The sequence below is a fragment of the Schistosoma haematobium genome, chromosome 1 (genome assembly GCF_000699445.3).
Source record: "Schistosoma haematobium chromosome 1, whole genome shotgun sequence".
Classification (NCBI taxonomy): domain Eukaryota; kingdom Metazoa; phylum Platyhelminthes; class Trematoda; order Strigeidida; family Schistosomatidae; genus Schistosoma; species Schistosoma haematobium.
In genome coordinates, this window is record NC_067196.1 from 58,170,519 (window position 1) to 58,193,793 (window position 23,275).

The 23,275-nt window shown below is 31.4% G+C and overlaps 1 protein-coding gene across 2 annotated transcripts in view; it reads left to right on the forward strand.

Annotated features, from left to right (window-relative positions):
• Positions 1-11,577, forward strand: part of ANO7_1 (Anoctamin-7) — a 70,937-nt gene extending 59,360 nt beyond the window's left edge. Inside the window, exons 16-19 of one of the 2 annotated variants that reach the window (XM_051209175.1) lie at positions 1,930-2,063; positions 5,924-6,014; positions 7,440-7,562; positions 9,541-11,577. In XM_051209175.1, coding sequence (XP_051074606.1) covers positions 1,930-2,063; positions 5,924-6,014; positions 7,440-7,562; positions 9,541-9,582 — 390 coding nt within the window. In that variant the 3' untranslated portion in view covers positions 9,583-11,577. Of the gene's footprint in view, positions 1-1,929; positions 2,064-5,923; positions 6,015-7,439 lie in introns of both variants that reach the window. The other variant, XM_051209174.1, reaches the window with a different exon arrangement.
• Positions 11,578-23,275: the final 11,698 nt, after the last annotated feature.

Here is a 23,275-nt window from a genome sequence, read left to right on the forward strand (position 1 = left end):
GGTTTTAAAAAAACTTTCATGCGATTTTGTTCTGTAATCAACTTCCTAAGCAATAGAGTTTCTTTTAGTAAACTCCTAAGTGGCCCTTAAATTACAAATTTATTAAATTATTTCTTAGCCTAGTTAAATTTCCAATTGATCAATTCTGTCAGCATTCCCTAGTTGAGAAAGAAACTCAATGTGTTGCTAGTTGTACTTTATAGAAGTTAACTTTAAATACAGTTCATAATGTGTTTTAAATATATGACCTTAAAATTATTTTTGATAAACCATCAACAATTCATTCTACATAAAATCTAATCCGTTGAAACAATGAAGATATATGATTAAGATGCATAGATAGCTTTCAATTTATTCATTCTAACAATATGTTTTCAACCAGTTTGTTATTTCTTTATATAGTGTGGTGAAAGAGCAATGAATACATTCACTTTTACACTTTCCAGGTACTGGATATTTCATTATTTCGATTCGGATGGATAATTTTCTTATCAAACTTTAATGCATAAAATATTGTTGAAACATTAATCAGTAGTAAAAACCTGTCAGACGATTTACTAACACATAAGTTACATATTACATCCGTTTAAATGTATGAAAAATAGCCAGTTTTATATCATTTTAACTCTGAAAATCAGTTTACAAAAACGAAACGTTCAAATATATTATTTCATAATTCGCAGTTCGGATAATATCTATTCGTGGCGAAAGCTATCGTTATAATGAACGAAACTTGCGGAGAAACATAACTAATAACTGTATGCTTATTGTCGACTCGATATATCACAAGTAAGCGACTAAATTCCGACTTGGGAGTTCAATCGTGCTATGCTCACTAAGAAGACTGAAGGTCCTATTTTCTGTCCACTACTAAGATCGTATGTGTTTACTTTTGAGTATTTCTTATCTCGGATGTAACGGCCTTTCTGACTTGCTTCCAGCCTTTTATCAGCTGATATTAATTTACGATAAAACAATGTTTAAGTTGAATGAATGTTCACAAAAAATATATTCAAAATAACAGTTTCAAAGCAACCTATGTCGTTTCAGTCAACATCTTTGGTACGAATTACAAATGGATGTTATGTCGAATAAAAATACAAAAATTAAAATCAAACTATTTAGCTGAAAATCCAAAAACAAATAAACTCAAGCATCTGGCTTTCAAATGGTTCCCGTCATTAGTTTCTAAAGTGATTTTACGTAGTTAAGATAAATTAACGTAAGAAACTGGGTTGGGTTAGTAAAAGGACCAGTTTTCAGATTATTAGACTGCTGGTCTATATGATGAACGACAATATTATAACACTGAGCAAATCTTTCAGCAGTATTTTAAATAATGAACACTGAGGCAGAGTATTGCTGAATACAAAAGCACATTCACTTTCATCCCTATTCTCAGCCGTGAAACCTGAGTTTTTTAGATCTTAAAGATCAAAATCGTATCATAAAAGTGCTATTATGGGAATATAGGTTATAGTGAAGCTAATATCCATACGATAATCTACCACAATATGTACCGACTGAAATAGAATTAATGATTGTTGTCAGCTAACAAAACACTAAGTATGTGTGGATTAGAATTTCATTTTGTTTTAATGCTGTTCTCAAATTATCACTTCATACTCCATTTGCACACCAAAGTAAATAAGACCTCGTAACGAGTCGTAGACGTAAGTCCAATTTCTTTATGCTTCTCATCAGAATGTAGTACATAATTCCAATTAACCACTTGCCTTTTAGGCATCTGCACCTGTATTGATCGACAGACTCCATTTCAAAAATCTGTAGAGGAAAATAATGCATCTTATTTTTGTAACCTTCGTGTGTTTATCACGGATGAATTAAATAAAATTCGCTTATTCGAGTAAATGTTATTCATTCAGAAAATGATACTTTGTATGTGTACTTTTCAATCTATTGTTGCAGGCCTTCATCATTGCATTCAGGTCAAGTTTTCTTCCTGAACTCATGTATAAACATGAAGTTAGAAGTGATTTAGTAGGATTTACTAATTTTACTCTAGCGTGGGCTCCTCCGAATACTACATCACAACCATGCAGGTTAGTGAATTTTCTGATATTTACTACTAACTACTTTGTTGTGAAATAAAGCAAGTTTATTTCTAAAAGTAATCAAATCCATACATGTTTATAGAAGTTGGATATAAGCCATTACAAGAAAAAGTAGTTCATGTGTTTTCCTTTTCCACTAATTCAGTCTTCAAAATATTCTGTCTACATGTTGATAATTGACAGCTATAGCTGGTGACAGATTTACAGCTAAATGCAATAACTAGAAGAACCCAGCCAAAACAGTATCTGTTTAATAACGTGGATGCAATGGGTAAATTATCTACAATTTGCGTGACTTAAGTTAGTACTTATTACGATGTCGCTAAACCAATAAGCTAAGATCACACTATAGTTGTGATTTAAATATACAACCAAATAACACCAAAAGTTTGAAAACACAGTTCCAAGTCGATTGATTTTGATATTAAACAGTTTCTGATGTTTTGTTTATAACGTTCAAAATGATTACTGGAATTATCTCAGAGTACGAATAAACTCTAGCCATTCTCTTTGTAATAATTAAGCTTGAACGGTTGGGTAGAAAGTTAATAATAAATATATTTTTTGTTATATACAAATAATATATACACCAATGAATAGAAAATTGTATTTCTGATGTTTCGTAACTTAATGTAGGTCACTTCTTCACAGTAAATAAACAACCGAAATAAAATTAATCCAAGTTTAAATAGTGCAAAGGAAACAATACAGAAATTTTTAGTACAATAAAAATCATAATATGTGGGTATGAAAAATGTATAAAGCAGTGGGGTTGAAATTGTTTGTGTTGAAAATTAATAAAATCAAATGCAGTTGTTAGATAAACAAACTAGGCTTCATTTCCTAATGAGAGCAGATATGAAACGCTTCGGCTACTCTCCTCTCTTTGTAGTTGGGAAAATCTTTCTGAATTATTTTGGTATTTTTACCATCAGTCTAGTGATTAATGAAAACAGAATGTACTGCTATTGTTCATTTAACTTGTAACTTTTTTAAAGACCTAACAATCCTGTAGAACTGTACACATTTTTCATACCCACCTTCGGACGCACAAATTAATACAGTGACAAATCACACAAATTCATTTTGACCAAGAATAACTTGACATTGATGACTTCAAACGTATTATGATTTTGATTGTACTAAATATTTTCTGTATTGTTTCCTTTGCACTATTTAAACTTGGATTAATTTTATTTCGGTTGTTTATTTACTGTGATGAAGTGACTTGCATTAAGTTACGAAACATCAGAAATACAATTTTCTATTCATTGGTATAAATATCATTTGTATATAACAAAAAAATATATTTATTACGAATTTTCTACCCAATGCTCAATTTATTTTAAACTATCAAGTCCAACCTTGACATTGATACTTAATATTCAGAGAATAATGATTAAATTACAAAAGTGCCTACTCCTGACTCCTGCTATACCTGGTAGCTATTGAGTATAATGAAATCAGAGATAAAGTGATATACAGTCAAACTCAGCAGCTTCATTATGATATATAATATTACCGATTAATAAATAGATTGATTGGTCATTGAGTTACTTCAGCTGAATGATAATAAATTTTCAATAAAAAAATTGAATGAAACTTATGTCATTCTGTTATTTTTACCTAATGCTGAAAGAAATTCAAAATAATTTCATCACTATTTAGTTGAACAATGATATTTTCTCATTTGTCTAAGTGAAACGTTGCTATAATTGAAAATCATATCTCAATACCTTGAGGAAAGGTTAAACGACTACAATCAAAGTATACACGAAATCTACTCTTCGATTGTAAAATTCATTCATGTTAAAGTTCATCATATAAATAATGTTAAATAAATCACGTCCAAAATAATTGACTATTAACCAATTTTTCTCAAACAACATAACTTCTGTGTATTTATCACATTTATCACATAATAATCAAAAACCATGCTAACAAGATCAATGATGACGTAGACTTTATTATTTTATATTTCATAACATGTATTTGTAAATATAATAACATTATAGATATCACTATGTAAAACTTGTCAAGCTGTATTTTTAAAGCAAATATTATTTTCAGTATAAAGATTAGTGGAGATTGTAGTAGTTTAACTGTTGAATTCATGAGTCAATCTCAAGTTGTGAATTAGACTGTCAAAATATTATTTTATTTCTACTACTACACCTCAATCAAATAATTAGTTTAGTCACAAAAATATCTGGTCAGTAAACAGCTAACATTTGTAATAACCTGTCCATGTATACAGTCTTCATAGTGGATCCTGTTATTTTTGAGCCTTTTCTATATGTGTTCACATATATACGTTTCTTTTTTTTGATTGATGATATTTACGAAATACTTAGTTAGTTGTTCATATGATTATATTTATAACGAAATAAAATGAGCTAAATTAGACCATCGGTGTTACAGTTTCCTCTTAGATTATGGTATATCATCGGTCTATAAAGAGAAATATACAAACTTTTTAGATATATTAGATAGATATACGTCTAAAGTGAAATGAACAGCTGATATTAGGGGTCTTTAACATCGGTATTTAGATATCTGCTTTGTAATAGTAACGATCGCGATGATAAACACTAAAAGTTGAAATAAATAATTGACTTGAGGAATTAAAAACCATGAGTTTAGATATTTTACAATGATAGAAAAAAGCTTTGCAGAGAAAATGAGCATTAAAAAAACTTAGTTTGCATGAAAGCAAGTATATATACATCAATTCTAGTCTACGAAACAATAAGGAAACAAAGATGGTAGAATAACATTGAATAAAGAAACAGTTGTTTGTCTCTTCAAACTTTAGAGAGATTTAATGTAAGTAACGGAAGAAACTGTCAAAATAATGAAGTACATTTAAGTAGACGGGTTTATTTATTATTTTAAGAATTTCTAAAGATAAAGAAAATAAAACACTTGAAGCTCTAAGTATAAATATTACCAATTCCCCAACATTATGACACATATATCTTGAGAAATGTGAAACACATACGTCTGGTTAGTGTTATAAAATGAAGACATGCGTCTCATAGAAAGTGTTGTGTATATCATCATGATGAGGCATGGAAAATGGAAAGAGGTAAAGTATTTATTATATTTGAAACACAAAACACTGTTTAAGATCATTTTGACATCCTACCTCAGGTAAGGTTTATTCTATAAAAAAATCTCCCTGGAAAAACTGCTAGAGCGAATTTGATATTTGTAGTCTCAATAGGGATGATAAAACGGAAAGAACAATATAGGGGTTAGTATTAATGTTCACACTTATTCTAATTTAGTTTAATAGCACCTTAAAGAGAAAATAATAGAAATTCGAATCCATAACTCGTTTCTTCATTATGTTCTTTGAATTCGCATAAGATTTTTCAGTTTAAATTACTACACTCGTTGATCAACAACTAATACCTTCTAGTTAAGATTCTCTAAAGCTAACAGTTTCTGCTCACAAAAAATTCTTTCGAGTCAATTATGGAACTATTTAACGGCGTTCTCAGGAATCATGTTTTCATAGATTGATACACTATATATGAAGAACAGTCACATCTAAACTAGTGTATACATAGATCAACGATATACAAAATAAATGATATTTTTAATGTAATAAATCAGTTAAGTGATATTCTCATAGGTGGAAATCAGTATAACTGTCATATAAATTCCTTCCGGGAATTCCACTCGAAATATTAAATCATAATATACAGTGATTTTATATGTAGAATTCAAATTCCCTTTTAAAAACACAAATTTACTGTGAAAGCACCATTTGGTTTGATGGATTAAACAATTTATGTAAAGGCATCCACTAATTGCATAAGTTGGTTTACCATACTTTACAGGTATAAAGCTTTTCGGGATAATAATGGTGAATATTCGATGTTTTTCTGGAGACTTTTGGCTCTCCGTCTAGCGTTCGTAATCGTTTTCGAGGTAACTTGATCAACATGTGTATATGAACTACTAAAATATTGTCTTAGAAACCCATAGTCTATTTCACATAAGCATCACATTTTTAATACAATATTGCAGCATGATAAATTGATTTTTGTTAAGCAGTTTGCTAAATTAGTCTGTTCATTTGATAGATGGGTATAATAAGAAGGGCGAAATTGCTTACGTGATACAACACAATTTCCAGTTTTCATATTCTTATTCATGTGCACTAGTGAATTGTATGTAGTGTTTTTAATTTCTGATTACAGTACTTGTTACAAGACACTTTGCATAAAACAATAACAGCTACTTACAATATAGATAAACACAGTGACCTCATCTGAGTCATCGTATTCCCTATTGCTAACCATGTAGTAACTTTGCTTCGTTACTCAATCACCCTTGAAACCGTTATTACATAAATTTCAACGGCGTTTCAAATCAGAAGGCAATAACAAGCGGCAACTACAGTTTTTCAGCCGACAGGAAAGAAGATCACATTGCTATAAGCACATTCAGCGAATTCGAAGCATGGAGGCCAATATGCATGTACGAGCCAATTCATAGGCAAATTAATTTATAGTCAGATCATATTAGGGCACAGCAAGTCAAGGCAAAGTTCAACAATAGGATTTGAGCACATATATACATGGGGAGCAGGATGAATCATCGAGTGATATTTAAGCGATCAACATTCTAGCAAGTGTCTGTCATGTGATGATCTAGTGATCCTAACAGAACAAAGAAATATGTGAATTGTTACTGTTCAAATAACATTGTCTGTTAAATAAGTTAATAAAAGGCCTTAACCAAAATTAACCATAATCGAAATTGGTTGTAGGATAGTTGCTGTGATCCGGATATGATATAAGTATGGTTGGTTTTGTGCAATTCCAAATTTTCTTCCCGAGAATATTAGGAGGTTTTTTATTTTAAAAAAACACAGCACCATTTCTCTTAATGTTGAATTATTTTGGTTCCACGATTAAAAAGAACTGAGCAATCGCTCAACTATGTAAGAACGTAACAACCAGATAAAATGGGAACGTTCTACCTCAATTACAGTACGTTTTGTTCAATGAATAAACTAGTCGAAAATCCCCACATTTGTTTAACATTTAGTTTTGATCACAGTGAGTGAATATTCTTCACCCGAATGATTCTGTTACAAAATTGTCCAGTTAAATGAAACATAATTGGGACTTTTGTCTTCTCAGGTTCTTTGAATGCATCTCAAACACAATTGCTGTCTCGATTCTGTCGGTTGTTTTAATTTGGTGCAACAAGTAATCAGGAAAATCACCAAGGGAACTAAATAATATTCTCTAACAGTAATTATTTCGATTACACACATTTCACTTAATTTACTTTGATCTTAGTAGATAATTGGTTTCATTAACGACGACATATTTAATTTTATAGCACGTGGCATTTGTTTTGGCGAACGCTCTAGATTTCTTCATCCCAGATGTTCCAAGTAGTTTGAAAGAACGTATTCAACGAGAACGATTCCTGGCAAAGCAAGCCCTTCTGGATATTAGTTTGGTAAATTCACCTATGATCGAAAGTATATTTCTATTTACTATCATTCATTATCGTTATGTAGGAAATACTGGTGTACATTCTGGTTGAAGAAATAAGTGTTTACTAATTCAACATTATTTTCCTTAACATCTATTTGTCTTCAGAACCTGCAGCTTTCTCCTAATTTGCTGTTTGAGCATTTAGCTTTGGATTGAGTGAACATTATGGGGTCAGTACTCATCGTAAGATCTAACCAAATATCAGATTCACTAACTAACACTTCAACGCACTTTCAGTATGAACTGGGTGAACCACTACTCTCTTTTGGTAATTCTTTCACTGATCACAACTAACCATCATCAGATTACTGACCAAGCCTAAGCACTGAATAATAAATAAAATTGAACCACTTGTAATTATAATAGAGATGTTTTTGTTGTATCCCGATGAGTAGGAAAATTGTGTTTCTGACGTTTCGTGGCTCAATGTAAACCGCTTCTTCAGAGTAAATGAATAACCGACAGAAAAATTATCGGTTATTTATTATTAACTCTCTACCCAGTGCTCAATTTATTTGAAACTATCAAGTCAAACCTTACTATTGATACCATTTGTCGTAATGTAACAAAATTATACATATCACGCTACTTTGTGCCACAACAAAAACATTTTTCATCATATATGGTTCATTTGGGATTATTTCCGTATTTTGATTAAATTTCAACATTGATATAGCTTTGAACAACATTCTAGGCGGATGCTTTATATTTGGTAGGTGCATGTCTGAATATCGGCGCTATCTTAAACAACTGTGGATGTAATAACCAACTCTGCATTCTATAATTTCTAACTCCACAAAAGAACCAATATTTTTATCTCTACGCCGCTTACATTAAATCAAGCATATGGATAGATTTATTTGAACCAAGTACCTAATCTCAATGTTATTCAGCTTCACTATCTTTTCGTACGAACAAACCATTATTACACGTTTCGCATCCTTAAGCTCCGGGGTTGCTAGTTAGATCATGAACCGTGACAAATGTGTCATTTAGGATAAAATCGACTGATGTTAGTATAGCATGGACTCAAATCATCAGAGCGAAAGTGAGTAGGTTTATGAAGAGGCTCCACTGAATCAATATCAATCTGTTTATTCTCAGACTGCAGCTCACAGATTCACCAAACTAAAAACTATATCATATCCAGATTCAATAAAAATGTTCTGTATGGTCTGGAGCGTCAGAAGGTAAAATTTCCGTCCTTATTTATAAGTCAGCGAATTCTGTTCAGTGGAAATGTATCATAACTTTATCAATCTTTCTACAAGACTAGACTTTTAAATGTTTATTTAATTCACTAATAAATTTATTTGTTAGTACTTTTTACTCATAGTTTATTTACATAAATGTTTCTTTGTTTCTAAATTCCATTTATTAGATGTCGAGTAAGTGAACCTTCATTGTTATGCAAAAATAGGGATAGATGATGATAGAAAAGAGGGAAATAAGTTTTTTGTAAAAACATGTAGTTAGTGTTCAATATTTGGTATTTAAGCTACTCAAGCAAACATCAGTTTCTTCTAAACCAACATTTTAGACGATTATTCAGATAGATTTTTCTCGTTTAGTGATTCTTGCCAACAACCATCTAAACAACTAACAAGGAAACAGGTTCAAAACTGATCTTTTATTATTCATTTATTCTAAAATGAAGTCATTCAAAAGACAGCTTATAGCTCTAAAGATGCGGAATCTCATTAACTTACCTTAAGATATCATGTGGTATGAATTTCTCTGATATTTTCGTAATCTACAGTAAACGATTTGTAAAAGAAGCACTCATTTCACTATTTGATATTGTATCAAATATGCACACTTTTCAAAGAATTTCAAGCTAAATATCTACTCAGATAGTTACACAATGAATCGTTGTTAAGGATCTTGAAATTTTTTTCCAAACTACCACATTTTCTACTCTTATTTTGTTATTGTTGTAGGAATCAAGACAACCGGAAACTAAAAAGGATGTTAGTGATTGATCAATTAATGAACAAACATATGACACACTGGCCGGAAAGTTTAATTTTTTAAAAAAAAGAAAACAGTATTCATAAAATATCTTCAATTTTGTCATAAAAATGTCTTGGTTTGTTATCTTCCTTGGTTTTTAAAAGATCTATACAAAATTCTATCAATCCGTCTCCAATAAATTTCATATTTTTGTGATAAACTTTTCAATCGGAACGTGATATCTATTTTCTGTTGAAGAAATACAAAAATCAATTTATAGATTGTAAATTTGTGTATATCAGATACTTACAAGTTAATTGCAATATTCACCTATTAATTGTAAATTTAATTACATTACTGTAATTTATCTAAAGTTAATATAAAGTTAATTAATTGGTTTACTATTAATGGAATAACTATAAACTATCAGGATAATGTATCACTCTTTATCACTTCTTTGTATAGTAAATTATGTAACTGACAATTCAGTACTGTTAGACAGCAAGTTGAACAGTTTTCACTGGTATGATGCTAAGAAGTAAAAGGCACTCTTAAAAAAAAACAAATAATTAACTGACCTTCGTTTATATCTGTTGTATTGAAGAGACGATCAAATGTACTACAATGTATCAATATGCAAAATAGTACTCTTATTCAGGATACTTATAACACTCTGGTTACGAAAAGATATTAGTTATCTGAATATAGAATGTTTCAATTCATTTACGGAATCTGTGGGTGAAACCAAACAGAGATAGAAAAACATAAGCTGTTATGATTTATAATCAGAGAGGGGTTTTGTGGTTATTACAGCAATTTAATAGTAGAATTCATGAGTCAATTGAAGCCAGGACGAAACGGCCATCCAGTGCTCCACGATTTTCAATAGTGGTCTAGCTTCAAATGACTCATGAATACAACTACTAAATTGTTGAATAAGAAAAAAAGAATTCAGCGAAGAAAATTTTCTTCTCGACGAAATCATTTACTTAAGCTGTATTTTCGTGTATAAAGTTATATGGAAAATGTATGTCTATAGGAGGATAGAAAAAATTGCATCACCAAAATGAATTCAAGGATAAATAACAAATGAGGTTACGTACTAATCAAGGGGTAAGGAAGAAAATCGTTTATCGGTCAGATAATAGTCCAATTGACAAATATAAAGAAGAGCGACAAACACAAATGTCATAATAATAAACTGAATAATAATCAAGAAAACTTGTATAAGGTAATAATAATAATAATAATAACTGACTAGGGTTTAAAGTGGAAAATAGTAATTTTAAAAATTCCATAATAATCAAATAAAAGTGCAGAAAAAAACAGAAACATACCCATTAAGGGAATTAGGGCCAAGGAAGGATGAGAGGTTAGACAAATCGTTTCTGCACGCAAAGTTCGGGCTTGAGTTCGTGAATTGCCAATGCCTCAGCAGTGCATAGAATATTGATTCGACACCCCTTCGATCCAATTCCTTTGACTCTGTAGATCACTTTAAAAGAAGAGTACTTGGGAGCGGTGTGTCTATAATTGATTAAATACTCCTGCATAGAACTAGTGATTGTTTTACATTCTCCTTTTACAAGCCAAGCCGGATAGTAAATAAGAACTTTTGTCTAAATTTGAAAGAATAATTTCACAATATTTGGGCGCCGAGTTAATGTGAGACATTAAAAGGAATTACTTCAAATTCTTTCGCTGAGATTTTACAAATTCATTCTTCCTTTTTAATGTCAAGCCGGATAGTGTTCTGAGATGCGTTTGGAAAGTGATCGCTTTGTTCGGCCTACATAACGAGCCTCACATGAGAACGTAAATTTATAAATACACATTGATGTGGTCCAAAGCGAAAGTTTATCTTTAACACATCCAGGAGTGGTAGGCCGGCTTGAGAAAACAATTCGGAGCTTGGCTGTGTAGAAAGTTTTATTCAGTGATTTTGAAATCCGTTTATTTAAGATTTCAGCAGCCGTGTCTCCTTTAAATTCCATATTCATGAACAGGGTTTTTGTGGTATTTGAATGGACTAATGATATCTTTGTACTTGTTGAATGCTCGATTTCGAATTCTAAATACAATACATTCGTTTGTGCCTGTGTCTTCTTAATTCAATTGCGTTAATTCTGGAATTCCTAGTTCATACGATAATTCGAATACTATATTGGCGTCGCGATGGAGCCTGCAATGAAAAAGTTAGATATTCATTCAACTCCTGAAGCTTTTGAAGATTACTTTGAAAGGTTCGAAATCTGGGCTATGACCAAGGAAGATGATGAGGATGTTAATATTGTGGCACACTTCCTCACATTCATTGGAAAAGAAACATACAGCTTATTAAGAACTCTGGCTATGCCGGAAAAGCCCATTTCTCTTTCTTATACAGCTCTCAAGGAGCTGCTGCTAGACTATGTTCAGTATACAAATTTCGAATGTCGTAAAGGAGGAAGATTTTGTAAAATGATTCATGAGGATATAAAAAAGTCCACCACATTACGTCACCCCAACCCAGTTCATACTCAAGATTATGCAGACAATTCGTTGAGTTTGGATGCAGTTCACGAGGATGGGGACAAGTTTGGTCAGTGTTTGTCCTGTTGCAAGTTCCACTCTTCTAATTCATGTCAATTTCGTAATTCTAAGTGCTTCAAATGTCGTGATATTGGACAAGTTCAGTCAGTTTGTAGTGCTAATGTTCATCTTACTGCAACTAATATTAAGTCTTGTAATTCTGATTCTACTGAGTCGAGTATTCATGATGATCATTTATCTTTATCAACGATTTCAAAAGACAGTGCAGAGTCATATGGCAGTTCAGAGTTAAATGAAATCCAGAATTCTTGTGAGACAACAGTTCCTAATCAACCGATTTATCAGAATTCTCATGCCATTGTACCAGGTATGACTTTTCCTAATGATTCACATATTTCTAATGAAATTACTTGCAATTCGGAGGAAAATATGTTAAATGTACCTAATCATGATCAAAAACCTGATGTGGTTTGGATAGATGCTGATTTTTCTAACGATCCTACGCTCTGCAATGACAGTCCTAATGAATTTCATGAGAATATTTCAGAAGAATCAAATCCTGATGTCATATCATATATTACCTATCCTCATAATGCATTTGATCCTTGTGAAAAACCTGCTCAATGTGAAGCATGAGTACTAAGTGACCTCGAGTTTTATTACATTTCGGATGATTTCATATCAACTGCTGTTTACCCTTACCACAAAAACAGTTCTAATGTTTACTCTAAACAATGTGAGAAATATGTTTTAAATGAAGCCACATTATTCATAACTTGGGAATATAAAGATCCAACATTATTTCGTGGGGGAGGATAGTGTTGAAAATCTATGGTTCAAATTCTAGATATTAATGATTTCAGTACAAAACCGATATGCTGATTGTATACAATTCCAGGTGAGTCTGTTCCGATTTCGTTTGTTCATTCCAATACTAATGAGTACTTTCTAGATACTACAAAGTTTTTATCTTATACAATGTCGGACAGACTCAGGATGAACTTAACAAGAAGACGTACAACCGATTACAAACACTTATACTTCTATTTAAGCTGTGGCGGATGTGGTGTTTGAATGGACTAACGATATCTTTGTACTTGTTGAATGCTCGATTTCGAATTCTAAATACAATACATTCGTTTGTGCCTGTGTCTTCTTAATTCAATTGCGTTAATTCTGGAATTCCTAGTTCATACGATAATTCGAATATTATAGTTTTCTTTTGTATTGTCGATACTTCCACATGATGAATTCTAGGTGTTAAGTTACTATCGACCAATCTAGGTGGATAACCGTTTCTGATGAGAGTTTGTCGAAGTTAAATTAGTTCCTCATCTATTGTGTTAGTGGAACAGATTCGCTTGATCCTAGAGGATAAAGAGTGAATTAGGTTCCTCTTTCTACTCAATGGGACACAACTATGGAAATTAGTGTACTGCCCATTCCAAGTAGGTTTTTTATATATAGATCTCTGTAAAAAAACCATCGGGCATTCTTTTTAATCCGTCGTCAAGAAAGTGAAATTCATTATTTGCCTCTGCTTCTAGGGTAAATTGAATTGAGGGGTGACAATTATTGAAACTTTTCAAATTTTCATTTAGGTCAATGTCTTCTTCACAAATAATGAAAGTATCATCCATATATCTCTTATCAAAATGAAATCACTCAATTCTTGGACGAAGTACAGAATTTTCCAGATTGATCATGAAGCAATCAGCCAAGAGAGGGCCCAATGGAGAACCCATTGCAACTCCATCTGTTTGTCTATAGAAATCATCATTAAATCTAAACTACACATTGAGCGTACATCGTAGAAGTAATTCTTTTAGATAATGTTTAGGGATACATATATCAAGGTTGTTGTTTTCAATGTAGTCACATAAAAAGCATATAGTTTCTGTGAGCGGAACATTTATAAAAAGCGAAGTGACATCTAATGAGATCATTTTCTTACCAATTACGTTGATATTTTTAATTGGTTCAACAAAGTCAAAGGAATTGGAGAACTCAGGACTTAGTGTTGGGTACCATTGAGTAGAAAGAGGAACTTAATTCACTCTTTACTTTGGCATTGGCAATTTACGAACTCAAGCCCGAACTTTGCGTGCAGAAACGATTTGTCTAACCTCTCATCCTTCCTTGGCCCTAATTCCCTTAATGGGTATGTTTCTGTTTTTTTCTGCACTTTTATTTGATTATTATGGAATTTTTAAAATTACTATTTTCCACTTTAAACCCTAGTCAGTTATTATTATTATTATTATTACCTTATACAAGTTTTCTTGATTATTATTCAGTTTATTATTATGACATTTGTGTTTGTCGCTCTTCTTTATATTTGTCAATTGGACTATTATCTGACCGATAAACGATTTTCTTCCTTACCCCTTGATTAGTACGTAACCTCATTTGTTATTTATCCTTGAATTCATTTTGGTGATGCAATTTTTTCTATCCTCCTATAGACATACATTTTCCATATAACTTTATACACGAAAATACAGCTTAAGTAAATGATTTCGTCGAGAAGAAAATTTTCTTCGCTGAATTCTTTTTTTCTTATTCAATGACACTCTGGGATATTTTAATTACTAAATTGTTATGATTTAGTTGAATGTCCTTATCAAAAATAATAATTGGGAGGTTAAACAACTGATGTATTTCAAACTCGATAACTTTTCAGATTTAACTTCGATTTATATTATTACTAATGACTTGCTGAGTTTATAAAACATGCACACATCGCAAGAAACATTTTTACTTATTACTTGTTCCTTATATATATTTAAAGTGAAATAAACTTAATATTAGAACCATGTCTGATGATAAATCATTGCTAGGTTTGCAATAATGCAATTTCTCTGAATAAGTTCGTGCCACTTTGCTGGGTGAAACTTTGGGATTATTTAAATTTCGATTGATAAGATAATGCAGACATAATTTCTACGCATAATGAGTCTTAAAAATGATATGCACTTAAAAAGCGACAGAAACTAACACTTTGTATACAACCTCATTCAATCATCTATTAGACCAATGATAACAGATATATTATGAGATACTTCGAATAAATATCTTATTACATTACACACGACGTCTTTTCTTAAAAATCTCTTAACCAAACAATGTTCTTCATGTAAAATACTTCACGAACATTTGCTATTGTCCTTATTTTATTTCTTAGTGAAGAGAAATATACATCTACTAGTGACTGAATGTAAATTAGCAACTGATAAGAATAATGTTATCCGACAACATATTTCAGATCTGTACAGATTAAATTTCATTTGAACCTGAATCATATTATTTCCACTGATCGTTAAGAAGTACTCTTCACTATAAAAACTCTGAATCCTTGAAAGCAATGAACAAGAACATAGATTTCAAATAATTATACCTCAAAAGGGATGTATATCAATCAGGATCTGCTATAATGAGATAATTGTAAGGATCCTTTTTAAATCTTCAAATGCTGTAGAAAAACTTAGGCCTGGATACATGAAATCCTCTTCTCGATGTGACTGACCGTCAAAAGCATATCAATCAAATCGGTAGTTACAGTATTACTGGTAGATTAGTACTAATAATATGATTTGAGAAAATATAGATTACTGTAATTCAAAAGGAATACAAGATGGTTTAGAAACTTAGTTACCAAGAGAAGACTAAGAGTGAATGCATCTGAGCCATTGAGAGCGAGTCTGAGTCACATTATTCGTTTCTAACCTTTAGCTAGAAAAATCGGGCAGATAGTCTGAACCAACACGGTCCAGTTACACAGTTTTGTGGACAGATGCCACTTTTCAGTTTGCCACGCTCAGTTTTACTACAAAAATGCATACGTCGAAGTAGCTCGTCTGGCGTGCGTAATATTTGTGTTAACAGTATCGATTGAAGGCTCACTATCGCACCAACTGCATCAAGTAATACCCATACATTTCTCACTATATCATAATTGATAGGATCTTTTCTTCGTTTTAATTATTAGTAGGTGGAACTTAAACTTCTCACATAAATTATTGCAATGGAAATGTTTTCGAGTTTGTTTCTCAACTGTGACAATTTGAATAACATGGTTGCTAACAGTTTTTTCATGACTACAAAGAAACTTTACAAGACAGATTAAAGGATACCATAACAAGCTGACTTCTAGACATTCAGTTTGGTAAGGATTGAGAACAATTAAGTTAAGCTTCTAAATTATTTTTAAAACCATGGGTTGGAGTGTTAGAAAGTGACTAAATGAAACAAATTTTGACTTATAAATATTTTCCGGAAACCTTAACAGACAAAATCAATACATTTATCGATTGTAATAGGACACAATTAAAGGAAAAATTGATCAGTATAAGTTGCATACCTTTTGGAATTCTTTAGATAACTCAACTGGTTGGACAGTAGATTTCATGTCTTCAGTCAGTTGGGATTTAAATATATCAGTGTAACTAGAATATGTCCAAATGTTTGTCAACACTAGACCGAACACTTTTGATTACAATAAAATACAGTTGATTAAAGAGAATATTAGTCAACTTTTGAATAATTCATCGTTGCAACCAATAAAAAAGAACTTAGTTTCACTAGTTTATCCATTCAATACAATAAATTTTGCAGAATTTGACGACCAGCTTCCATTGATAAAAATAGACTGAAGTAAGATGATCTGAGATTTCACTAAGTTAAATAATAGTTTATTCACTGATTAAAATAAGATGGCAGATCGATTAAAGCTAAACACCACTGGATAACTGTTTTATCAAACATTTTGATCAAATCTAACTTAAATTCTGCACGATTAAACACAGGAGTGAGTTACACAGTGACTAGAATATTACTTCAGAAATCGAGTTCAAGTCAAATGATTTACATTTTTTAACTTTTTCACATACATTAGAAATTAATCTTATGCGTACACAAATAAATAGCCTTAAATGTTCTGTAAAAATATTACAAAAGTAGGAAGTCTATTTTGTAGATGTAGGTGTAGATTTACACATAAATCAACTGTCACAAATCATATTTAACCAAATGGCGACTGAGAGTTGTTTCACAGAAATTTGGGACTTTTCAATAGCGCGATTCCACTAAACTCCTCATTATTGAATGTGGGATTTTCAAATTTAACAAGGGTTATTATTGTACAGTTGACAAACTCAAAAGCATTATTGAGCGTACTGAAATTACTGAGTGAATAAAATTAGGTCTTAATTATAACTGTCTTGTGATTTATTATATTTTGCAATCAAAAATACGAATAACTAAGAGAAATACACAGATGATGCATGCTTATACCAGACAATTACAAATAATTAGATTATATTCTTGAAAACAACATGATAGTATTATAATTAGCACCAGTATACAGCATATAACAATATGATGATTGTCACTTGTTTTTAAAACTACATAATTCACATAATAAAACGATGTACTTGGAAAAGACAGTTATTATGCGTTACCTACTTATACATCATACTATTTTATCATGTGGTTAATTTTTTACACCTTTAATACACTAAATATCTTCAACATATTTAGACGATTGAAATAAATTAAAAATCATGTTCTCACTGTCCAGACTCATTTGAATGAACAGTTACCTCAAACGATAATTCTATTGTAACTAACAGAGTAGGATCTATAGTAAAAACTCAACTTTAGATTTTCCATTTATTCGTTTGTCAGTGATAAAATATGACGATAATTTAATAGAACTGTAAGCAGATAAATACGGCTCAGCTAACTAGTAATTTGTTGATGTTGATGTTAACAACATGATATATAACACATTCCATTAGATGCCATTCAATTCTTATTCATTAGTATCAAAACATGTTTTGTGGTCACTTTCGTTATCACAAAAGAAGCTGAAATAAGTGGAAAATTTTGTCAATCCAAATGTCAAAAGTAAATTTATTACACAAATTGATGATAACAGATATGAACACAGACTACTTGACGTGGCGAATCGAGACTAAATCCGATTATGGTTAAGTATTTAGTCAAGATAGTTCATGTTTAGGAGTACTAAAAGGATGCCAGATGATTTCGTAGCATTAATAGGTCGATAAGGTTAAATGACATTTTGATTATGATATTCGAATGATTTAACCTAAAGATATTTTAAAAAAGTCAATTCAACTGATTCTTTTTTCATGTGATTCGACCTTTAATCGGTTCGTTTATCAAAACTTACCTCAAGCTATTTTTTAATCACGTTTCAGTAATTAGTGTTTACCACGTATAATTGATTAACGATATATGATAAGGTGAATACACTCAAAATAATGAAGTATTTAAAAATACACAGATGGATATTGATATAAGCACATATATTTATTTTAAAGATCACTCAAAATAAACAAAGTGTCACTTATATGACATTAACAATACAATCCATATTGTCAGTACCATTTTGGATTGGCTGTCAATTCTGCACCAACATCATGTACGGATTCCAATTCCGAAAATCACAATACAGAATTAGAAATTTGTACAGTCAGTAAGAATATCCATTCAACCTAGATTCAATAACTGAACAATAATAACCTGTTACACTGATCAGGATATATATAATCCTTATCGATGACCTAGGTGCACCCACCCTTTGTCTTCCCCTTAGCACCTAAGTTTCTAAACTATCTTACATTCTTTTCCAATTCCACGAATGTATACCTTCTTCACAAATTATATTGTTAATACTTATCTTTCCTACTATAACGTATACTGTTAGTGCTTATTCTACTTCTGCATTTCGCTATGTTAATGTGGTGTAGTAAACTGAAAAAAATGTATGTACAGGCTTAATAAAGAAACATACATGTAACGAAGTCTCAGATAAAGTTCTGCTCAGTGCAAAACACTCATTATCTAAAAATCAGTTGGAAATACTTTAGCAAAGTATTCAACTGTTATTAATAATTGAAATGTTCTAAGACAACATAGAATTATTATTATCAGCAAAGAGAAAATTACTCATCTTAATCAACATAAAATTAATCAATAAACAATAGAGATACACATTTATGGCTTTTATTTTCGAAAAATTCGAGATTTCTGTTACACATGATGATAACAATAATAATAATACTAATATCCACATTTAGATAATCATGTGCAGATAACATTTGAAATTCACTATACCAAACATTGATAAAAAACGAATAGACAAATTATAATTAGAAACTTTGATATGTTGACTAAGATTGATAGTTTTAAATTAAATGTTCGTACAAAACAATCAAAGATACAACATAATATTAATTTATGTTCGTGAAAGCCAATGGTACCACTGAAACTTTACCTACATTTAGTAAACAGTAGATTTTACCTCATGACCAAGTGGTTAAAAGACGATTGTACAGAATACTGAGCAATAATTCATAAATATTAAATCATATAAACAACAAAAATCAATATTAATTGTAAATACACAAATTCAACACTATAGCTTGGTTGTAGTGAATATGAATATAATCATTACTTCAATTCTTCTGATGGTGAACGTGTAAAGTAAAAAAAATGAATAAGCTCCATTTTGAACGGAACCATAAAACTAAAGAAGAAGACAGAAATAAACAATAGCAGAAGAGGAGCATAGAAAGTCAAGTCACAAGCTGGATACACTGAAGCGAACAAGCAAGTGAAGATGAGCATTAGAGCTGACAAGGTGTGGAAGAGCTAGCAACCACAGCGAAAAAAACTTCAAGATAAGGAAATATGAGACAGCTACATGACGCAACGAAGAAACTACAAGGAAAATATGATAAACAAACAGAGACCTATCAAAGACGACGATGGTAAGCCAATGGAAATTCGAATCCATAACTCGTTTCTTCATTATGTTCTTTGAATTCGCATAAGACATCCTACCTCAGGTAAGGTTTATTCTATAAAAAAATCTCCCTGGAAAAACTGCTAGAGCGAATTTGATATTTGTAGTCTCAATAGGGATGATAAAACGGAAAGAACAATATAGGGGTTAGTATTAATGTTCACACTTATTCTAATTTAGTTTAATAGCACCTTAAAGAGAAAATAATAGAAATTCGAATCCATAACTCGTTTCTTCATTATGTTCTTTGAATTCGCATAAGATTTTTCAGTTTAAATTACTACACTCGTTGATCAACAACTAATACCTTCTAGTTAAGATTCTCTAAAGCTAACAGTTTCTGCTCACAAAAAATTCTTTCGAGTCAATTATGGAACTATTTAACGGCGTTCTCAGGAATCATGTTTTCATAGATTGATACACTATATATGAAGAACAGTCACATCTAAACTAGTGTATACATAGATCAACGATATACAAAATAAATGATATTTTTTAATGTAATAAATCAGTTAAGTGATATTCTCATAGGTGGAAATCAGTATAACTGTCATATAAATTCCTTCCGGGAATTCCACTCGAAATATTAAATCATAATATACAGTGATTTTATATGTAGAATTCAAATTCCCTTTTAAAAAACACAAATTTACTGTGAAAGCACCATTTGGTTTGATGGATTAAACAATTTATGTAAAGGCATCCACTAATTGCATAAGTTGGTTTACCATACTTTACAGGTATAAAGCTTTTCGGGATAATAATGGTGAATATTCGATGTTTTTCTGGAGACTTTTGGCTCTCCGTCTAGCGTTCGTAATCGTTTTCGAGGTAACTTGATCAACATGTGTATATGAACTACTAAAATATTGTCTTAGAAACCCATAGTCTATTTCACATAAGCATCACATTTTTAATACAATATTGCAGCATGATAAATTGATTTTTGTTAAGCAGTTTGCTAAATTAGTCTGTTCATTTGATAGATGGGTATAATAAGAAGGGCGAAATTGCTTACGTGATACAACACAATTTCCAGTTTTCATATTCTTATTCATGTGCACTAGTGAATTGTATGTAGTGTTTTTAATTTCTGATTACAGTACTTGTTACAAGACACTTTGCATAAAACAATAACAGCTACTTACAATATAGATAAACACAGTGACCTCATCTGAGTCATCGTATTCCCTATTGCTAACCATGTAGTAACTTTGCTTCGTTACTCAATCACCCTTGAAACCGTTATTACATAAATTTCAACGGCGTTTCAAATCAGAAGGCAATAACAAGCGGCAACTACAGTTTTTCAGCCGACAGGAAAGAAGATCACATTGCTATAAGCACATTCAGCGAATTCGAAGCATGGAGGCCAATATGCATGTACGAGCCAATTCATAGGCAAATTAATTTATAGTCAGATCATATTAGGGCACAGCAAGTCAAGGCAAAGTTCAACAATAGGATTTGAGCACATATATACATGGGGAGCAGGATGAATCATCGAGTGATATTTAAGCGATCAACATTCTAGCAAGTGTCTGTCATGTGATGATCTAGTGATCCTAACAGAACAAAGAAATATGTGAATTGTTACTGTTCAAATAACATTGTCTGTTAAATAAGTTAATAAAAGGCCTTAACCAAAATTAACCATAATCGAAATTGGTTGTAGGATAGTTGCTGTGATCCGGATATGATATAAGTATGGTTGGTTTTGTGCAATTCCAAATTTTCTTCCCGAGAATATTAGGAGGTTTTTTATTTTAAAAAAACACAGCACCATTTCTCTTAATGTTGAATTATTTTGGTTCCACGATTAAAAAGAACTGAGCAATCGCTCAACTATGTAAGAACGTAACAACCAGATAAAATGGGAACGTTCTACCTCAATTACAGTACGTTTTGTTCAATGAATAAACTAGTCGAAAATCCCCACATTTGTTTAACATTTAGTTTTGATCACAGTGAGTGAATATTCTTCACCCGAATGATTCTGTTACAAAATTGTCCAGTTAAATGAAACATAATTGGGACTTTTGTCTTCTCAGGTTCTTTGAATGCATCTCAAACACAATTGCTGTCTCGATTCTGTCGGTTGTTTTAATTTGGTGCAACAAGTAATCAGGAAAATCACCAAGGGAACTAAATAATATTCTCTAACAGTAATTATTTCGATTACACACATTTCACTTAATTTACTTTGATCTTAGTAGATAATTGGTTTCATTAACGACGACATATTTAATTTTATAGCACGTGGCATTTGTTTTGGCGAACGCTCTAGATTTCTTCATCCCAGATGTTCCAAGTAGTTTGAAAGAACGTATTCAACGAGAACGATTCCTGGCAAAGCAAGCCCTTCTGGATATTAGTTTGGTAAATTCACCTATGATCGAAAGTATATTTCTATTTACTATCATTCATTATCGTTATGTAGGAAATACTGGTGTACATTCTGGTTGAAGAAATAAGTGTTTACTAATTCAACATTATTTTCCTTAACATCTATTTGTCTTCAGAACCTGCAGCTTTCTCCTAATTTGCTGTTTGAGCATTTAGCTTTGGATTGAGTGAACATTATGGGGTCAGTACTCATCGTAAGATCTAACCAAATATCAGATTCACTAACACTTCAACGCACTTTCAGTATGAACTGGGTGAACCACTACTCTCTTTTGGTAATTCTTTCACTGATCACAACTAACCATCATCAGATTACTGACCAAGCCTAAGCACTGAATAATAAATAAAATTGAACCACTTGTAATTATAATAGAGATGTTTTTGTTGTATCCCGATGAGTAGGAAAATTGTGTTTCTGACGTTTCGTGGCTCAATGTAAACCACTTCTTCAGAGTAAATGAATAACCGACAGAAAAATTATCGGTTATTTATTATTAACTCTCTACCCAGTGCTCAATTTATTTGAAACCATCAAGTCAAACCTTACTATTGATACCATTTGTCGTAATGTAACAAAATTATACATATCACGCTACTTTGTGCCACAACAAAAACATTTTTCATCATATATGGTTCATTTGGGATTATTTCCGTATTTTGATTAAATTTCAACATTGGGATAGTTTTCACCATTTTTTTTATCCTAGATACAAAAACCGTGTCTCTAGAAGTTTCTTATTCGAATTTAAACTGAACGTTAAGGAGAAATTTTAAATTAATAAATCCTTCGTACTGCTTAATTAATAAACTGAATTGTGTACAATCAGTTAATAGATTGTGATACAGAACCTAGCTAGATTTGGCTTATATCGACATTTAGCTAGTGTTGTGCAGCATAAAATATTTTGCCCTCGATGAACCCAGAAAATGATATCGAACCAAAAGAATTA